The sequence below is a fragment of the Camellia sinensis genome, chromosome 7 (assembly GCF_055761805.1).
Source record: "Camellia sinensis isolate YWXY chromosome 7, ASM5576180v1, whole genome shotgun sequence".
In the NCBI taxonomy this organism is placed as follows: Eukaryota; Viridiplantae; Streptophyta; class Magnoliopsida; order Ericales; family Theaceae; genus Camellia; species Camellia sinensis.
The window spans coordinates 169,165,264-169,182,192 of NC_138967.1; the positions used below are offsets into that span (position 1 = coordinate 169,165,264).

Below are 16,929 nucleotides of genomic sequence, written 5' to 3' on the forward strand. Positions count from 1 at the left end.
ACGAATGTAGCCAGCCGATCTCAGGTAGTATGGAAAGAAGAGATACGTACACACAGATAATATACATGCACACAGATAACATAACACAATAACCAAACAGATTTCATCAAAATGTGGAAGCCAAAAAAATCACAAACATAAGTTGCAGATTATATAATAAAAGAATGAACAAAGGAATGAAGCAGCCAAATGATTTTAACACAACACAATCATTTTAACATAACTTGCAGCTTATATAATAAAAGAATGAACTAGCCAAATGATGATTCTCAAAATCAAGCAAGAAAACAAAACGCTATCATTTTAACATAATAATTGTCTCAACTAAGCTCTCAATGGCATTGAGTTTAAATCGCATCAAAACATATTCCAGCATGACCCATCACAGCTTGACTACAGCTCCAGTCTACTGGAATATAGGGTGGGGTGGGGAGAGATGAATAATGCTTTTCTGTTAAAGCCCTCACTGGCTCAAGAAGACTCAAGATTCTGCATAGGCAGACTGCATGCAGCAAAACCATTTTTTCTGCAAAATGAATGCATTTGTAACATCAAAAGAGGGCAAATATATATCCATCAAAATCATTGAAATTTCAACATTGAGGAGTTCCCAATCAAACTTGAGGGAATTTGGGAATGACGAAATGTTTTAACATAAATGATGTCTAAAAATGAATGTAAAGGTGACAAAGGCTATTAGGATCCGTTTGAATAGATTTGGGTTTCAAATTTAATCATTCAAGGACAATAACTCAAATTTAGATATAATAATTTACTCGTGAGTTTTGAGATGGAGATGAATAACTTAATCATGATGGATTTGAAATAACTATATAAAACTAGTTATTTGAAATCATGCTAGGAATTCTCTTTTTACTAGCTACTAAAATGCTTATATCTTCTATCTCAACTTATCTTCTTGTTTGGCAACCTATTAGAATAGCATACTTATTGGCGGTGTTTGGGAAGATGAATTTTTTATTAAATTTTTTTTTTTTTGTTTTTTTCCACTAAAAGACAAATTGGTTACAAAACCAAAAAAAACAAATCCAAACAAAATATCACATCAAACCCCATAATCATTTCACTTTTTCTCTCACAAACATCACATCCAACCACAAAAAAACCCAACTATCTTCCCAAACACAAAAAAAAATTTCTCCAATAATATCCTACAACTAAAAAAACCTACAAAAAACCCACTTTCCAAACACCCACATTGTTTTTTATCTTAATTGGGTCACATCACCTCTTATTTAGGTCACATCACCTCTTTACCACATTGCACATCTTTTCATAAAACGCAAAAAATTACTAAAATAGTCTATTCCCAACCCCTTGATTTGAAAACTATCCAAATGAAACCTTAATGTTCAATAAAAAAGACGATGTGCTGTTGTTATAGAATTATTATGAATCTTGAAAGAATTTCACTAATAAGAGGACTATTCACTCTACGGATGATACTCATGGACAACCACAAACTAGAAATCCTATGAAGTCAATTTGGTGTTTTATATGCATAATGTGCCAATCGAAGGATCAGAGGTCAACTAGATGATAGTAACCATGATTGATATGTTCTCATATAACAGCACCATTAATCAGACTGAAATATGGAACTCAACTCCACAATATGTCATTCTAACTATCAGAGGTCAACTTTAGGAATTCCCTAAACCTTTCTTGAGGCATAAAGGCATGCAAACAGATGCTAAAAATAGGAAAACAAAACCAAAGTATGGATGACAAATCGAACCAAAGTGGAAAGTTGACTAAGAAAGAAGTAAAACCAGTTGCAACTTACAGACTGAGGTTTTCCAAGAGCTGCTCCATGCTTAAATGCAGATTCCTCCTTCGTTGGTGAGTCAGGCTTGCCTCCTGCCTTTTTCTCATTCCTAGCCTTGTTGAAAATTACTGTGAATCCCTCAGCTGATGCCGGGTCATTGACATCCCATTCACCAAACTTGGGCAATGGTCGACCTTTTTCCTGTGAAATTTGACATTTCATGATTTCTTGTAGTTTACATAGCGTCAAAATGCATAATCCCTTAACTAAGACAACAATGTAGAGCTTGTGTAGCATTTCTATATGCTTGTGAATGGAAAAGCACGTATTTCAGATCAAGAATTAACTTACATAAGGGTGTTAAATAACAAAAGAGAGGGGGCATCATGTCTAAGTTAATCGTGTTGAGACGTAGTAGCACTTCAAAAACGAAGATTAATACACCAACAACAAACTCACAGAAAAGTTGGTGTGACAAACATTATTTGTGGGTGAGCGGCTCATTGGCATGAACAGTACTCTACATACCAGGACCCCCAACTGTGGCAAAATAGTTCAAACAACCTTAAATTCAGACTGCAATGAAAATGTCAAAAACATGTTTATGCATGGTGAAACTGTGGGGAATGGTCCAAAGATAAAGTTGTTGCGGATCTTGGGCACACCAGAGGACACTCACAAGCAAAAAACACAAGACTTTTAACGTGGTTCGGCAAACCGGCCTACGTCCACGGGAGCGATGTTGTTATATATCAACAAATGGAGGAGATTACACACTCTCAACTCACTGTCTCTCTATATAACACACTCTCTCACACTCTCTGATACACAAACAGAATATAGCTCTCACTAGCTCTCTCGGATCTTGGGCACACCAGGGGACACTCACAAGCAAAAAACACAAGACTTTTAACGTGGTTCGGCAAACCGGCCTACGTCCACGGGAGCGATGTTGTTATATATCAACAAATGGAGGAGATTACACTCTCAACTCACTGTCTCTCTATATAACACACTCTCTCACACTCTCTGATACACAAACAGAATATAGCTCTCACTAGCTCTCTCTGTTTTGTGCCTCTCTCTCAGCAGTGTGTTTCTCTCTTGCTTGCTATGTTTGCCGTGTATTCAACTCACCATCACCATTCCATTTTATACACCAAAACAGAAGGTGGAGGAGGCCTCATGGGTGTGTTGGCTGCCAGCCCAATATTCTCCTTTGAGCTGCTGTCCAGTTGAAAGCTTTGTCCCACCATGTGAAGACTTCACATGGCCAACTCCATGCTTTCTCCTTTGTTGCTGGCGCATGGCAAGCCTCATGGCTGCCAACTCAAGCCTCATGACTTGCCAACTCATGCCAACCTCTTTTGCCTTCCTTTTACCATGTGGGTTGGCCACCCTTCCATGTGGCTGCCAACTCAATTTGGGTTGATCTCCTACAAATCACCCCCTCAACCCATATGAGGTGATCCATAATAGCACCCCCTGCCTGGAGTGCCCGGCACCCCCTCACTGGGGTGCCATGCAAAGCTTACTTTGCAACTCTTTGAGATGGCATCTCTCCCTTCCATCCAGTCTTGGAGAGATCCCAATATGTCTCTAATTCAGGAGCAAAAGAAACTTTCTTCCCTGGGACATGCTTTGCTGTCTTGGTCTCTTTGCTCTGAGCTGTCTTTAAAATTGGCCGCAATGGCTCCGTCTTGTGCACCTCCGAACTGCCTCCATGCGTTCTTGTACACTTTGGTTGCCATGTCTGTTGGGCCCTATGTCTCTTCTGTGCATGTCTTGTACGTCTTGCCCGGTAAGTGACAGTAGCTCCGTCTGTCACAACCTTCTCCACAAGCCTGTACAGATTCCCCTCCAGTCGTCCATGTAGCATCACCGTATCTCCATGGATGACTTTGAGATTTCCTTTGCTAGATGTGAAGCTATAACCCTTCATGTCTAGCATACTTAAGGAAATTAGATTCTTCTTCAGTCTTGGCACGTGTCGGACTCCATCCAACGTGAAAATTTTTCCATCTTCCATTCTCAGCCGTACTGTTCCCATGCCAACAATCTTACTCACAGTGTTGTTAGCCACTCGAACAATACCTCCATCCTTGGCTTGGTTGGTAGAAAAAAGTTTCTTATCCATGCATATATGATATGTGCTTGCGGAATCTAAGATCCAGTCAGGTTTCGTCATACTCGACGAAACTGTAAATGCATACTCATCCTTAGCATTTACTGCAGCAGCGACATTTGATGAGCTCGCATGTTCCTTGTGTGCCTTGTCCTCCTTGAGCTTTGCACAGTCTTTTATGAGGTGATCCTCCTGATCACAGTAATAACACTTTCTCCTGAAGCCTGACCTTGATTGCGAACGTCCTCTTGATTTGGATCTACCCCGTCTATCATTGGACCTACCTCTGCCTTGCTCATTTTCTGAGGCAACCATGGCATTTCCTTCTGGGTGTTTGCTACTGCTACCTTCCTGTTTCTTCATCGACTCATGAGAAATGAGCGTAGCAATCACCTCATCCAGTCCAAGAGCATCCTTCCCGTACAATAGAGTTGTCCTGAGATGCTCATATGATGCAGGTAGAGAGACCAGCAAGATCATAGCCCTATCTTCCTCCTGGGTCTTGTCTCCAATGGTGTCCAATTCCATTGTGATCCTATTGAACTCGTCCAGATGTTCTGTGAGGTTCGCACCTTCTGGCATTCTAAGTGTATATAGCTGCTTCTTCAGAGATAACCGGTTTGTCAAAGACTTTGACTTGTACCTCATCTCTAACTTTGCCCATAGCTCCGCCGGATCTACTTCACTGATGACTTCCCGGAGTGTGTTGTTCCCGAGATACAACTGAATTGTACTGTTTGCCAATTCCCTCAACTCCTCCCACTTGTCATCCTTCATGTCTTCCGGTTTGTTGGACTTTTTGAGAAGAGCTTTCATCAGACCTTCTCGTGTTAAAATGTTTTTCACCCTTTGCTGCCACAGGGTAAAGTCATTACTGCCATTAAAAGGCTCAATCATGAAACTTGCGCCTTTTCCTGCCATTGTAAATTTCTTCCCTTTTTAAAGAAATTCCAATTTAAGAATCTGACCGTACGGATGGGTCCGGAATATTCCAAATAGTTGGAACGCACTATTGGATCGCCAAAAAACGGACTCCGAATGGCCTAGATCTAGCCAAAAGAGTTTGAATGCCTCCGATTCAAAAACTAACCGTACAGATGTGTCCGGAATACTCCAAATAGTTGGAACTCACTATTGGATCGCCAAAAACGGACTCCGAATGGCCTAGATCTAGCCAAAACAGTTTCAACGGTTCAGATCTGCTGAATCTGGTGCGCCTGAGAAGCACCAGATAATTCCTCCGGATCGGCTGGTCAACGGCGCAGTCAGCGGCTCGGTCAACGGCGCAGGGGCGCGGTCAACGGCGGCTCAGCGGCGCGGCTTGGCTGGCGGCGCGGCTCCGGCGCGGCTCGGCCTGGTCAGCGGCACGGTCAACGGCTCGACGGCTGGGCTCGGCTCAGGATGACGTCAGCCTGACGTCAGCTTCACGCGCACCCCCACTCGTCTTCTTCCTTCGTCGGCGCGTGGGGCGCGTGGGTGCGAGTGGCCTTCACTCTCGATCTTCAGGTGGCGCGTGGCGGCGCGTTAGAGCTCCGATTGGCCTGTGGTTTGAAGTTTTGGACTCCTCTCCTCCTGACCTTCCTCCTGGTATGCTCAAAAGTGGATTTCGACCACTTCGAAATCTGGACACTTTCGGAAAAAACTCGATTTTTCTCCACCCGGGCTCTGATACCAATTGTTGCGGATCTTGAGGACACCAGGGGACACTCACAAGCAAAAAATACAAGACTTTTAACGTGGTTCGGCAAACCGGCCTACGTCCACGGGAGCGATGTTGTTATATATCAACAAATGGAGGAGATTACACTCTCAACTCACTGTCTCTCTATATAACACACTCTCTCACACTCTCTGATACACAAACAGAATATAGCTCTCACTAGCTCTCTCTGTTTTGTGCCTCTCTCTCAGCAGTGTGTTTCTCTCTTGCTTGCTATGTTTGCCGTGTATTCAACTCACCATCACCATTCCATTTTATACACCAACACAGAAGGTGGAGGAGGCCTCATGGGTGTGTTGGCTACCAGCCCAATATTCTCCTTTGAGCTGCTGTCCAGTTGAAAGCTTTGTCCCACCATGTGAAGACTTCACATGGCCAACTCCATGCTTTCTCCTTTGTTGCTGGCGCATGGCAAGCCTCATGGCTGCCAACTCAAGCCTCATGACTTGCCAACTCATGCCAACCTCTTTTACCTTCCTTTTACCATGTGGGTTGGCCACCCTTCCATGCAGCAGCAGTTGACAAAAAGCTCCAAACCAATTCCCACCCATTCATCACAAAGCATCCATTTAAGAGCAGCACCCAAGTATCATAGCATCCATTCAACACATTACATGTAGCTAAATTGCAGCAGCAGTTTATTTGAGGCCTTCACAACACTAGGCTCCAACCACCTCCTGTAGGAGATCAACCCAAATTGAGTTGGCAGCCACATGGAAGGGTGGCCAACCCACATGGTAAAAGGAAGGCAAAAGAGGTTGGCATGAGTTGGCAAGTCATGAGGCTTGAGTTGGCAGCCATGAGGCTTGCCATGCGCCAGCAACAAAGGAGAAAGCATGGAGTTGGCCATGTGAAGTCTTCACATGGTGGGACAAAGCTTTCAACTGGACAGCAGCTCAAAGGAGAATATTGGGCTGGCAGCCAACACACCCATGAGGCCTCCTCCACCTTCTGTTTTGGTGTATAAAATGGAATGGTGATGGTGAGTTGAATACACGGCAAACATAGCAAGCAAGAGAGAAACACACTGCTGAGAGAGAGGCACAAAACAGAGAGAGCTAGTAAGAGCTATATTCTGTTTGTGTATCAGAGAGTGTGAGAGAGTGTGTTATATAGAGAGACAGTGAGTTGAGAGTGTGTAATCTCCTCCATTTGTTGATATATAACATCGCTCCCGTGGACGTAGGCCGGTTTGCCGAACCACGTTAAAAGTCTTGTTTTTTTTTTGCTTGTGAGTGTCCCCTGGTGTGCCCAAGATCCGCAACAATTGGTATCAGAGCCCGGGTGGAGAAAAATCGAGTTTTTTCCGAAAGTGTCCAGATTTCGAAGTGGTCGAAATCCACTTTTGAGCATACCAGGAGGAAGGTCAGGAGGAGAGGAGTCCAAAACTTCAAACCACAGGCCAATCGGAGCTCTAACGCGCCGCCACGCGCCACCTGAAGATCGAGAGTGAAGGCCACTCGCACCCACGCGCCCCACGCGCCGACGAAGGAAGAAGACGAGTGGGGGCGCGCGTGAAGCTGACGTCAGGCTGGCGTCATCCTGAGCCGAGCCGTCGAGCCGCTGACCAGGCCGAGCCGCGCCGCCAGCCAAGTCGCGCAGCTGAGCCGCCGTTGACCGCGCCCCTGCGCCGTTGACCAGCCGATCCGGAGGAATTATCTGGTGCTTCTCAGGCGCACCAGATTCAGCAGATCTGAACCGTTGAAACTGTTTTGGCTAGATCTAGGCCATTCGGAGTCCGTTTTTTGGCGATCCAATAGTGCGTTCCAACTATTTGGAATATTCCGGACCCATCCGTACGGTCAGATTCTTAAATCGGAATTTCTTTAAAAAGGGAAGAAATTTACAATGGCAGGAAAAGGCGCAAGTTTCATGATTGAGCCTTTTAATGGCAGTAATGACTTTACCCTGTGGCAGCAAAGGGTGAAAAACATTTTAACACGAGAAGGTCTGGTGAAAGCTCTTCTCAAAAAGTCCAACAAACCTGAAGACATGAAGGATGACAAGTGGGAGGAGTTGAGGGAATTGGCAAACAGTACAATTCAGTTGTATCTCGGGAACCACACACTCCGGGAAGTCATCAGTGAAGTAGATCCGGCGGAGCTATGGGCAAAGTTAGAGATGAGGTACAAGTCAAAGTCTTTGATAAACCGGTTATCTCTGAAGAGGCAGCTATATACACTTAGAATGCCAGAAGGTGCGAACCTCACAGAACATCTGGACGAGTTCAATAGGATCACAATGGAATTGGACACCATTGGAGACAAGACCCAGGAGGAAGATAGGGCTATGATCTTGCTGGTCTCTCTACCTGCATCATATGAGCATCTCAGGACAACTCTATTGTACGGGAAGGATGCTCTTGGACTGGATGAGGTGATTGCTACGCTCATTTCTCATGAGTCGATGAAGAAACAGGAAGGTAGCAGTAGCAAACACCCAGAAGGAAATGCCATGGTTGCCTCAGAAAATGAGCAAGGCAGAGGTAGGTCCAATGATAGACGGGATAGATCCAAATCAAGAGGACGTTCGCAATCAAGGTCAGGCTTCAGGAGAAAGTGTTATTACTGTGATCAGGAGGATCACCTCATAAAAGACTGTGCAAAGCTCAAGGAGGACAAGGCACACAAGGAACAGGCGAGCTCATCAAATGTCGCTGCTGCAGTAAATGCTAAGGATGAGTATGCATTTACAGTTTCGTCGAGTATGACGAAACCTGACTAGATCTTAGATTCCGGAAGCACATATCATATATGCATGGATAAGAAACTTTTTTCTACCTACCAAGCCAAGGATGGAGGTATTGTTCGAGTGGCTAACAACACTGTGAGTAATATTGTTGGCATGGGAACAGTACGGTTGAGAATGGAAGATGGAAAAATTTTCACGTTGGATGGAGTCCGACACGTGCCAAGACTGAAGAAGAATCTAATTTCCTTAAGTATGCTAGACATGAAGGGTTATAGCTTCACATCTAGCAAAGGAAATCTCAAAGTCATCCATGGAGATACGGTGATGCTACATGGACGACTGGAGGGGAATCTGTACAGGCTTGTGGAGAAGGTTGTGACAGACGGAGCTACTGTCACTTACCGGGCAAGACGTACAAGACATGCACAGAAGAGACATAGGGCCCAGCAGACATGGCAACCAAAGTGTACAAGAACGCATGGAGGCAGTTCGGAGGTGCACAAGACGGAGCCATTGCGGCCAATTTTAAAGACAGCTCAGAGCAAAGAGACCAAGACAGCAAAGCATGTCCCAGGGAAGAAAGTTTCTTTTGCTCCTGAATTAGAGACATATTGGGATCTCTCCAAGACTGGATGGAAGGGAGAGATGCCATCTCAAAGAGTTGCAAAGTAAGCTTTGCATGGCACCCCAGTGAGGGGGTGCCGGGCACTCCAGGCAGGGGGTGCTATTATGGATCACCTCATATGGGTTGAGGGGGTGATTTGTAGGAGATCAACCCAAATTGAGTTGGCAGCCACATGGAAGGGTGGCCAACCCACATGGTAAAAGGAAGGCAAAAGAGGTTGGCATGAGTTGGCAAGTCATGAGGCTTGAGTTGGCAGCCATGAGGCTTGCCATGCGCCAGCAACAAAGGAGAAAGCATGGAGTTGGCCATGTGAAGTCTTCACATGGTGGGACAAAGCTTTCAACTGGACAGCAGCTCAAAGGAGAATATTGGGCTGGCAGCCAACACACCCATGAGGCCTCCTCCACCTTCTGTTTTGGTGTATAAAATGGAATGGTGATGGTGAGTTGAATACACGGCAAACATAGCAAGCAAGAGAGAAACACACTGCTGAGAGAGAGGCACAAAACAGAGAGAGCTAGTGAGAGCTATATTCTATTTGTGTATCAGAGAGTGTGAGAGAGTGTATTATATAGAGAGACAGTGAGTTGAGAGTGTGTAATTTCCTCTATTTGTTGATATATAACAACATCGCTCCCGTGGACGTAGGCCGGTTTGCCGAACCACGTTAAAAGTCTTGTTTTTTTTTTGCTTGTGAGTGCCCCCTGGTGTGCCCAAGATCCGCAACAAAGTCTAAACAAAATGTTAAGTGCACGAATTGAACTCAAAGAAAAGAGAGAGACGTTCATAACATCAATCAGAGTAAAGGCCGATGCAAATTGAAAAACTTGTATATACACATGCATGCATTCAAAAACCATATAGTTTACAATGTGCCATTTGTGATCCAATACATCCAAAATTCAAAGAGGATAAAATTTAAGGTTAAGGAGAAAGTGAGAAACCAAGTACTACTTATATTTAGTTATCAATTATTTCGACATCAACAGAATAGCAATAGCCCTGCCCAAAATCCGCAGAAAACTTGTTTGGCCACCCGTCTCAGAAACTGTTTTCTGGAAAATAATCTGAAAACACCCACTTTTAAAGAAATACCAAAAAATTGTTTTCAAATTTTTGATTTTGGCACAAAAATGAAAAGGACAAGAGTGTTTCAAACTTTTCATTATTTTTGTTTCAAAAAACACAAAGAAAAAAGAAAAAATTAATGAAAACACAACCAATGTCTGGTTTAGTTTTCAGAATCTGTTTCTGATTTCTTTTCAAAAACTAGTTCGATGAAAAAAAATGAAGAACTCGATAATTTCGTATTGTTTTCTCTGTTTTGGGGAAAAAGTAATCTAAAAATTTTCAAAAATAAATTTTTTGTATCTTCAATGAATATCAGCAGAAGCAGGAACCAAAAAAAGCATTCTAAGGAACACACGAAATGTACAACTAGTATTGGCAAATTGTATATAATACACGAAATAAGTTGCCTTTTTTTTATTTATTATGAAAAGATATATAAAAAAATAAAAATATTAATGTGACTCAAACAAGCCAAAAAAAAACTTATTTAAACCTAAGCAATCCCTCACTGAAATTGGTGCACTGGAATCAAAGTTGAACTAAAAATAAAAATTACAATGCAAATAGATGCTAAAAATTGATCATTCTATTTCATCTCACATTATAAGCTAAAACCAAACACAACCGAAGACCTCATTTGGCAAGGGAATTGGGTTTAAGTTGAAATAAAAAAACAGAAAAAGACAAAATAGATTAAATAATCATTTTATTTTTCCCAAAAAAGACAAAAAATTAATATTAAAATCCTCACAAAAATCAAAAAATTAAAATTAAAAATTCTTTCTAAACTAAAAAAAAAAAAGAAAAAAAAAAGAAAAGAAAAGAAAGAGCGAGAGTCAGGAAAATAGGTTAAAAACTTTTTTTTTTTTTGATTTCTTTTGAAAAAATTAAAAAAAGTAAAGGGATTATGCGATAAAAAACCCAAAAAGTCAGGTTTTTGACTTTTAATCCAATTGCTAAAATATGCCAAAGTTCTTCCCTAAACGAACCCTAAACATTACTGGCGAAAACTGATCGAATTGGAGATTATTTATCAAAAAAAAAAAAAAACTGATCGAATTGGAGAAATCAACAGTCTCAAAATCAAAGGATGAAGAAAAAGAAAAAAAGAAGAAGAAGAAGATATGAATAGAGATATATACATATACATATACATATACATATTCAACTAACAATATATGTATACATACATTTACAACTGGTTCTTGTGAGCGAGAGCGAGAGAGAGAGAGAGAGAGAGAGCTTTATACCGCCATGTTATCGCAGAGAGAGAAAGAAGTTAAACAACTAAAATTGCAGCCTCTTCTTTTGCTCCTCCCTCAACAGATTCCCCAGAGAGTTTTTCAAAACGAGGAAGGCTCTGTTTGGAAGGCCTATGTGATGAGTTAAAATAGCCTCCAACGCCTATAAATGGAAGCTTTTTTCAGTCCCTATTTTAGCTTGGTATAATAGGTTAAAATATTGGGGGAGTACATTTTTCAAAAACACTTTTCAAAAAATTTTATTCTCTTATTTTTTATATTTTTTTATTTTTACTGAATTTTTCTAATATTTTGAGCAATTTTTTTAATTTTTAGATATACTTAACATAAATATATTTAAAAACCAAAAAAAATTGAAAAAAAACTTTTTAAAAATTCACTAAATACCAAAAATACAAAAAAAAAGATAATTAAGTACATTTTTTATATTTTTATGTATTTATTAATTTTTAAAAATATTTTTTCACAAATTTTTTACTTTTTAGATACATCTAAATAAGGTGCATCTAAAAATGAAAAAAAAATGTTTAAGATTTTAAAATTTGTCACTAAAAACAAAAAAATACGAAAACCAAAAAACTTAGTTTTCAAAAAATTTAATTCAAAAAACTCAAACCAAACACACTGAGGGTTGGTTTGGAAAGTGGGTTGGCTTTTTGACTTTTTAGATTTTTTGGCTATTTTAGCTTGGGCTAAAAAGCTTAGTTTGGGAATGATTTTTTTAGCTTTTTTACTTTTTTGACTTTTTTTGTGAGAGAAAAAGTGTAATGATTATGAATTGGACGTGATGTTTTGTTTGTTGTGGGTAAAATAGCTTATTTTGTCTTTTGTGACTATTTTAGCCACAAACCATCTTGCCCAACGAATCCTGAATAAGTCTTAAAATATGATATTGTGAATTGTTTAGTCCTTCATTTTTTTTTCTTATGAATTCAAAGGTCTCATTAAAGTGGAAATAGCATAAAAAGGTAGTCACTTACATGTTTGGGTTTAATTTTTTAGGAATAAAAGTGAGTTTCTCAAAATGTAAAATTACATATTTAGACAATTTGCGTTGTAGAAGTTTTAGATTTTTTTCTTATTCTAGAATAAATCCCACATTACGAACAAAAATCTAACACTCTAATGTAACACTCCAATTAGGGGTATGCGCGGTGCGGTTCAGGCGGTTTGAGAGTAAATTTACAAATCGAATGGCGGGTTGGCGGATTAACAGATTGACAAATTGCGGTTTGGACGGTTTTTGACGGATTGGCGAATTGAAGAATATTCTAGCTAATTATCATACATTTGCATAATATATAACACTAATTTGTATAATACTTTTTAATTATATAACACAAAGTAATTTTACATAATATGTTTCATATATATAACCACTAATTTGTAATAAATTTCTTATCTTAAATCTCTCTCACATTCATTTTTACATTGATATTTCATTGGAGATTAAAAAATATATATGTATTAACTATAGTGGAGCGGAGCGGTTCGGTTGGCGGATTATAAATTTTAAAGTTTAAACCACGGTTAGCGGTTAAAGCGGTGCGGATAGATATGGATCGGTGCCGTTTTAGCGGATTGGGCGGTATTTTGCGCAGCCCTAACTCCAATAACGTAACACTTCAATGTAACACATTAAAAAACTTATTGGTGTACTTTTTCCAAACGTAACAATGTAATATTAAAATATATATATATATATATATATATCTTTTATGTACTTTTCCCAAACGGAATGCTCTAATGTAAAATAAAAATAAAAAATAAAAAATAAAACTTAGTGTATTTTTCGCAAATATAACACTCTAATCAATGTAATCCCAAACGTAACACTTCAATGTAACATACTCCAATATAATACACAAAAATACTAAAAAAAACTTATTAGTGTACTTTTTTCAAACATAACACTCATAGTTTGAAATTATACATTTGCCTAAAACTTACTAAGAAATATTTGTATTCATTTTAGAATGATTTGAAAAATCTCACATCCTTTCTTTTTTAATGTTACATTGGAATGTTATGTTTAGGAAAAGTACACTAAGATTTTTTTTTTTTGGGGGGGGGAGGTGTTTTACATTGGAGCGTTACGTTTGGGGAAAGTATACCAAAGTGTATTTTTGTGTGTGTTATATTAAAATGTTACATTAAGAAATTTTTTTGGAATGTTATATTGAAGTGTTATGTTTGAAAAAAGTACACTAAGAAGTTTTTTGTGTGTTACATTAGAATATTACACTAAGGAGTTTTTTTAGAATATTATATTAGAGTGTTACATTTAGAAAAATTACACTAAGGAGTTTTTTTGTGTGTTACATTAGAATGTTACACTAAGGAGGTTTTTTGAAATGTTATATTAGAGTATTACGTTTGGAAAAAGTACACTAAGGGTTGGTTTGGAAAGTGGGTTGACTTTTTGGCTTTTTTGACTATTTTAGGCTGGGCTAAAAGCTTAGTTTGGGAAGAGCTTTTGGCTTTTTAGCTTTTTTAAATTTTTTTGTAAGAGAAGAGTATAATGATTATGGGTTGGATATGATATTTTATTTTTTGTGGCTAAGATAGCCTATTTTGTCTTTTGTGGCTAAAACAGCCAAAAAAACCCTACTTTAGCTCTTCACAAACGGTGTGTAAGGAGTTTTTTTAGTGTGTTACACTAAGGAGTTCTTTGGAGTGCTATGCTAAGAAGTTTTTTTAGAATGTTATATTGGAGTACTACGTTTGAGAAACTTACAGTAATGAATTTTTTTATGTGTTACATTGGGTTATTGCACTAAGATATATTTTTTTTTTAGTGTTATATTGGAGTGTTACAATGAAATATTATACTTTTTAGTGGGTGAATACGCTTTGTGGAAATGTTAGCATTAACAAGTAGGTTACATCAATAATCCCCACAATCATTTCATGAAATCCCATAAAAAATGGAAATGTTAAACTATATCTTAGGCCAAATTTGGGAAGACTAAAGAAGTGTACTTTTTGACTTTTTATTAAATATAGATTGGATTTGGGTTGGGTTTAAAGTGATGGGTTAGAGAGGTGATGTGACTTAAATAAGATGATGTGACTTAAATAGGATAGTGACTTTTTGACTTTTTGAATTTTTTTGAGGATGCCAAACTTGGCCTTACTCACATACACCCAAATCCCAAAAAAACATCAAAATCAAATCTCAAAAAAAAAGCAAACAAGTAAACTATAATATTACTAAATCAAATCAATAATACATACTACAAATAAAAAGGATTAAATGGTTTATAAAAAAAATATGTAGGACTAAATGGACTAACATTTTTCCAAATAGGATTTATGAGTAATTTTTCTTAAAATATTTAAAAAGATAAAATATTATATTTAATTTATAATTATTATATATATTTTTTTATAATTATTAAATCAATTAAAAAATAAATCAGTGTATTTGGTTTTAATTTAAATTTGAATTTTTTAGTTTTCGTATTTTTTTATTTTTAGTGAATATTTTTAAAATTTTAAACATTTTTTTTTAAAAAAATTAAATGTATTTTATTTAAATTTATTTAAAAAGTAAAATATTTATAAAAAAGTTTTAAAAAATCAATAAATATATAAAAATATGAAAATGTTATGAATTTTCATTTTTTTTTGTATTTTTGATATTTAGTGAATTTTAAAAAAAATTACAAATATTATATTTTTAAGTGTATTTATGTTAAGTATATCTAAAAATTAAAAAATACTTAAAATATTAAAAAAATTCAGTAAAATAAAAAAATACGAAAAATAAATTAATTTTCTAAAAAATAAATCCTAAAAAGTTAAACAAATAAGTTGAATAAACTTTCCGAACACAATTTTTTTAATCAAATTAAAATAATTTTAAAAAATCAAAAAAACTAATTAAAATAATCAAGTCCCATACAAAGCCAGATGAGAGAGAGAGAGAGGGGACAGCTGGGTCGACTCGAGAGGTGGGCCGCAGAGGACAGCCAGGTAAGCCATGTGAGAGAGAGGTCTATGTGGGGTCCACAGTCCAACGGCGTTTAACGGCGTTACGTTATAGGGTTATTTTGGGAAGATGGTAAAAAGTGACTTTTTGACTTTTAACCAAGCTTTTGACTTTTTTAGACAAATGATTTTTTTAGACAAATGATTTGGGAAGTTGGTAAAAAGTGAGTTTTGACTTTTTTTATTAATGTTTGTTGATGATGTCAAATCATAATAAAATGACCAAACTACTCATATTTATTTAAAATATTTACAACTTCACCTATGTAACACATTTTGACCTATGAGGGTAAAATTGTAATTTCACCATTGGCTAAAAACCAACTTCCCAAATGAAAAAAAAAAAGACAAAAAAGCCAACTTTTGGCTTTTGCTACAAACCAAAAAAAGTGACTAAAATCCAACTTCCCTGAATTAAGTTTTTTGAAAACAGATTTTTTTATTGTTCGTATTTTTTTTGTTTTTAGTGAATATTTTTAAAATTTTAAACATTTTTTTTAGTTTTTTAGATGCACCTTACTTAGATGTATCTAAAAAGTAAAAAATTTGTGAAAAAATATTTTAAAAAATTAATAAATACATAAAAATACAAAAAATGTATTGAATTCTCTTTTTTTGTATTTTTGATATTTAGTGAATTTTTAAAATGTTTTTTTCACAAATTTTTTACTTTTTAAGTATATTTATGTTAGGTATATCTAAAAATTAAAAAAAATTGTTTAAAATATTAAAAAAATTCATTAAAAATAAAAAAATACGAAAAATAAGAAAGTAGAATTTTTTGAAAATAGTTTTTAGAAAAACGAAACCAAACAAGCTTAATTTATTCATTTTTTTAAAAAATGTTTTAAAAAAATAAAAAAGATGATAAAACTCAAATAAGTTGTAGTAATAAATTGACTTTTTTTCTTAATTATCAAAACGAAGTAGAGATCTCATGCACTCAGCAAGGGGGCCAAAGTTCACTAAAATAGCTTATGGGGCCAAATGATAATTATTTTGAGTTCTTAACTTGTATACAATTCTTTTCATTAAAATAAAGAAAAAAGATCAAATCAGTGTAATTTTTAAAAAATAATTACAAATAAATGATAAATTATATAAATATTAATAATTATAATTATAATTATAACTTTTTTTTATGAATGTGTAATTTTTTTTAAAAAAATTCCACTGGGGGTGCAATTACCTATAAAATAAATGTTTTTTAATTATTATAACTTTTTTCGAACATGTAATTTAAAAAAAAAAATTCCCCTGGGGGTGCAATTACCTATAACATAAATGTTTTGTAAGCACCAATTTCAAGAAATATTTTTTGAGAAGTTACTCTAAGAGATTCCTCTCAGCACAATTTCAATAAATAAATAAATAAGAACTTTATTTGGTTTTGAAATTTTCAAAATAATTTGTGAATTTTGAATTTGAATTTTTTTTTTAATGAAATTTTTAAATATTTTAGAGTTGCCCTAAAAGTAAGTTTTTTTTCATTACTGATATCCAAACCTCTTTTATTCACACTCTTTTTTTTATTTATTTTTATCTCTAAATTTGTCCTTATGTACTCTTTAAAAAATACCAAGACAATGTGTAGCCTTCGGGCTTCGTTTGAAAAGTGAGTTAACTTTACAATTTTTTAATTTTTTTGACTAT

General features: G+C 36.6%; 1 protein-coding gene across 3 annotated transcripts; it reads right to left on the reverse strand.

Annotated features, from left to right (window-relative positions):
• Positions 1–177: 177 nt before the first annotated feature.
• LOC114318932 (RPM1-interacting protein 4 (RIN4) family protein) lies at positions 178–11,506 on the reverse strand. 3 transcript variants are annotated; one of them, XM_028265905.2, is made up of 4 exons: positions 11,272–11,414; positions 2,249–2,329; positions 1,808–1,990; positions 178–526 (listed from the first exon to the last, which is right to left on the reverse strand). In XM_028265905.2, exons 1-4 carry the CDS (start codon positions 11,275–11,277, stop codon positions 482–484), a joined length of 315 nt encoding a protein of 104 aa, XP_028121706.1. In that variant the 5' UTR covers positions 11,278–11,414; the 3' UTR covers positions 178–481. The 3 variants fall into 3 exon arrangements, with proteins under 3 accessions (XP_028121706.1, XP_082735886.1, XP_028121707.1); XM_082879760.1 differs by having other exon boundaries at positions 11,212–11,400; XM_028265906.2 differs by lacking the exon at positions 2,249–2,329 and having other exon boundaries at positions 11,272–11,506.
• Between the last annotated feature and the right edge of the window lie 5,423 nt (positions 11,507–16,929).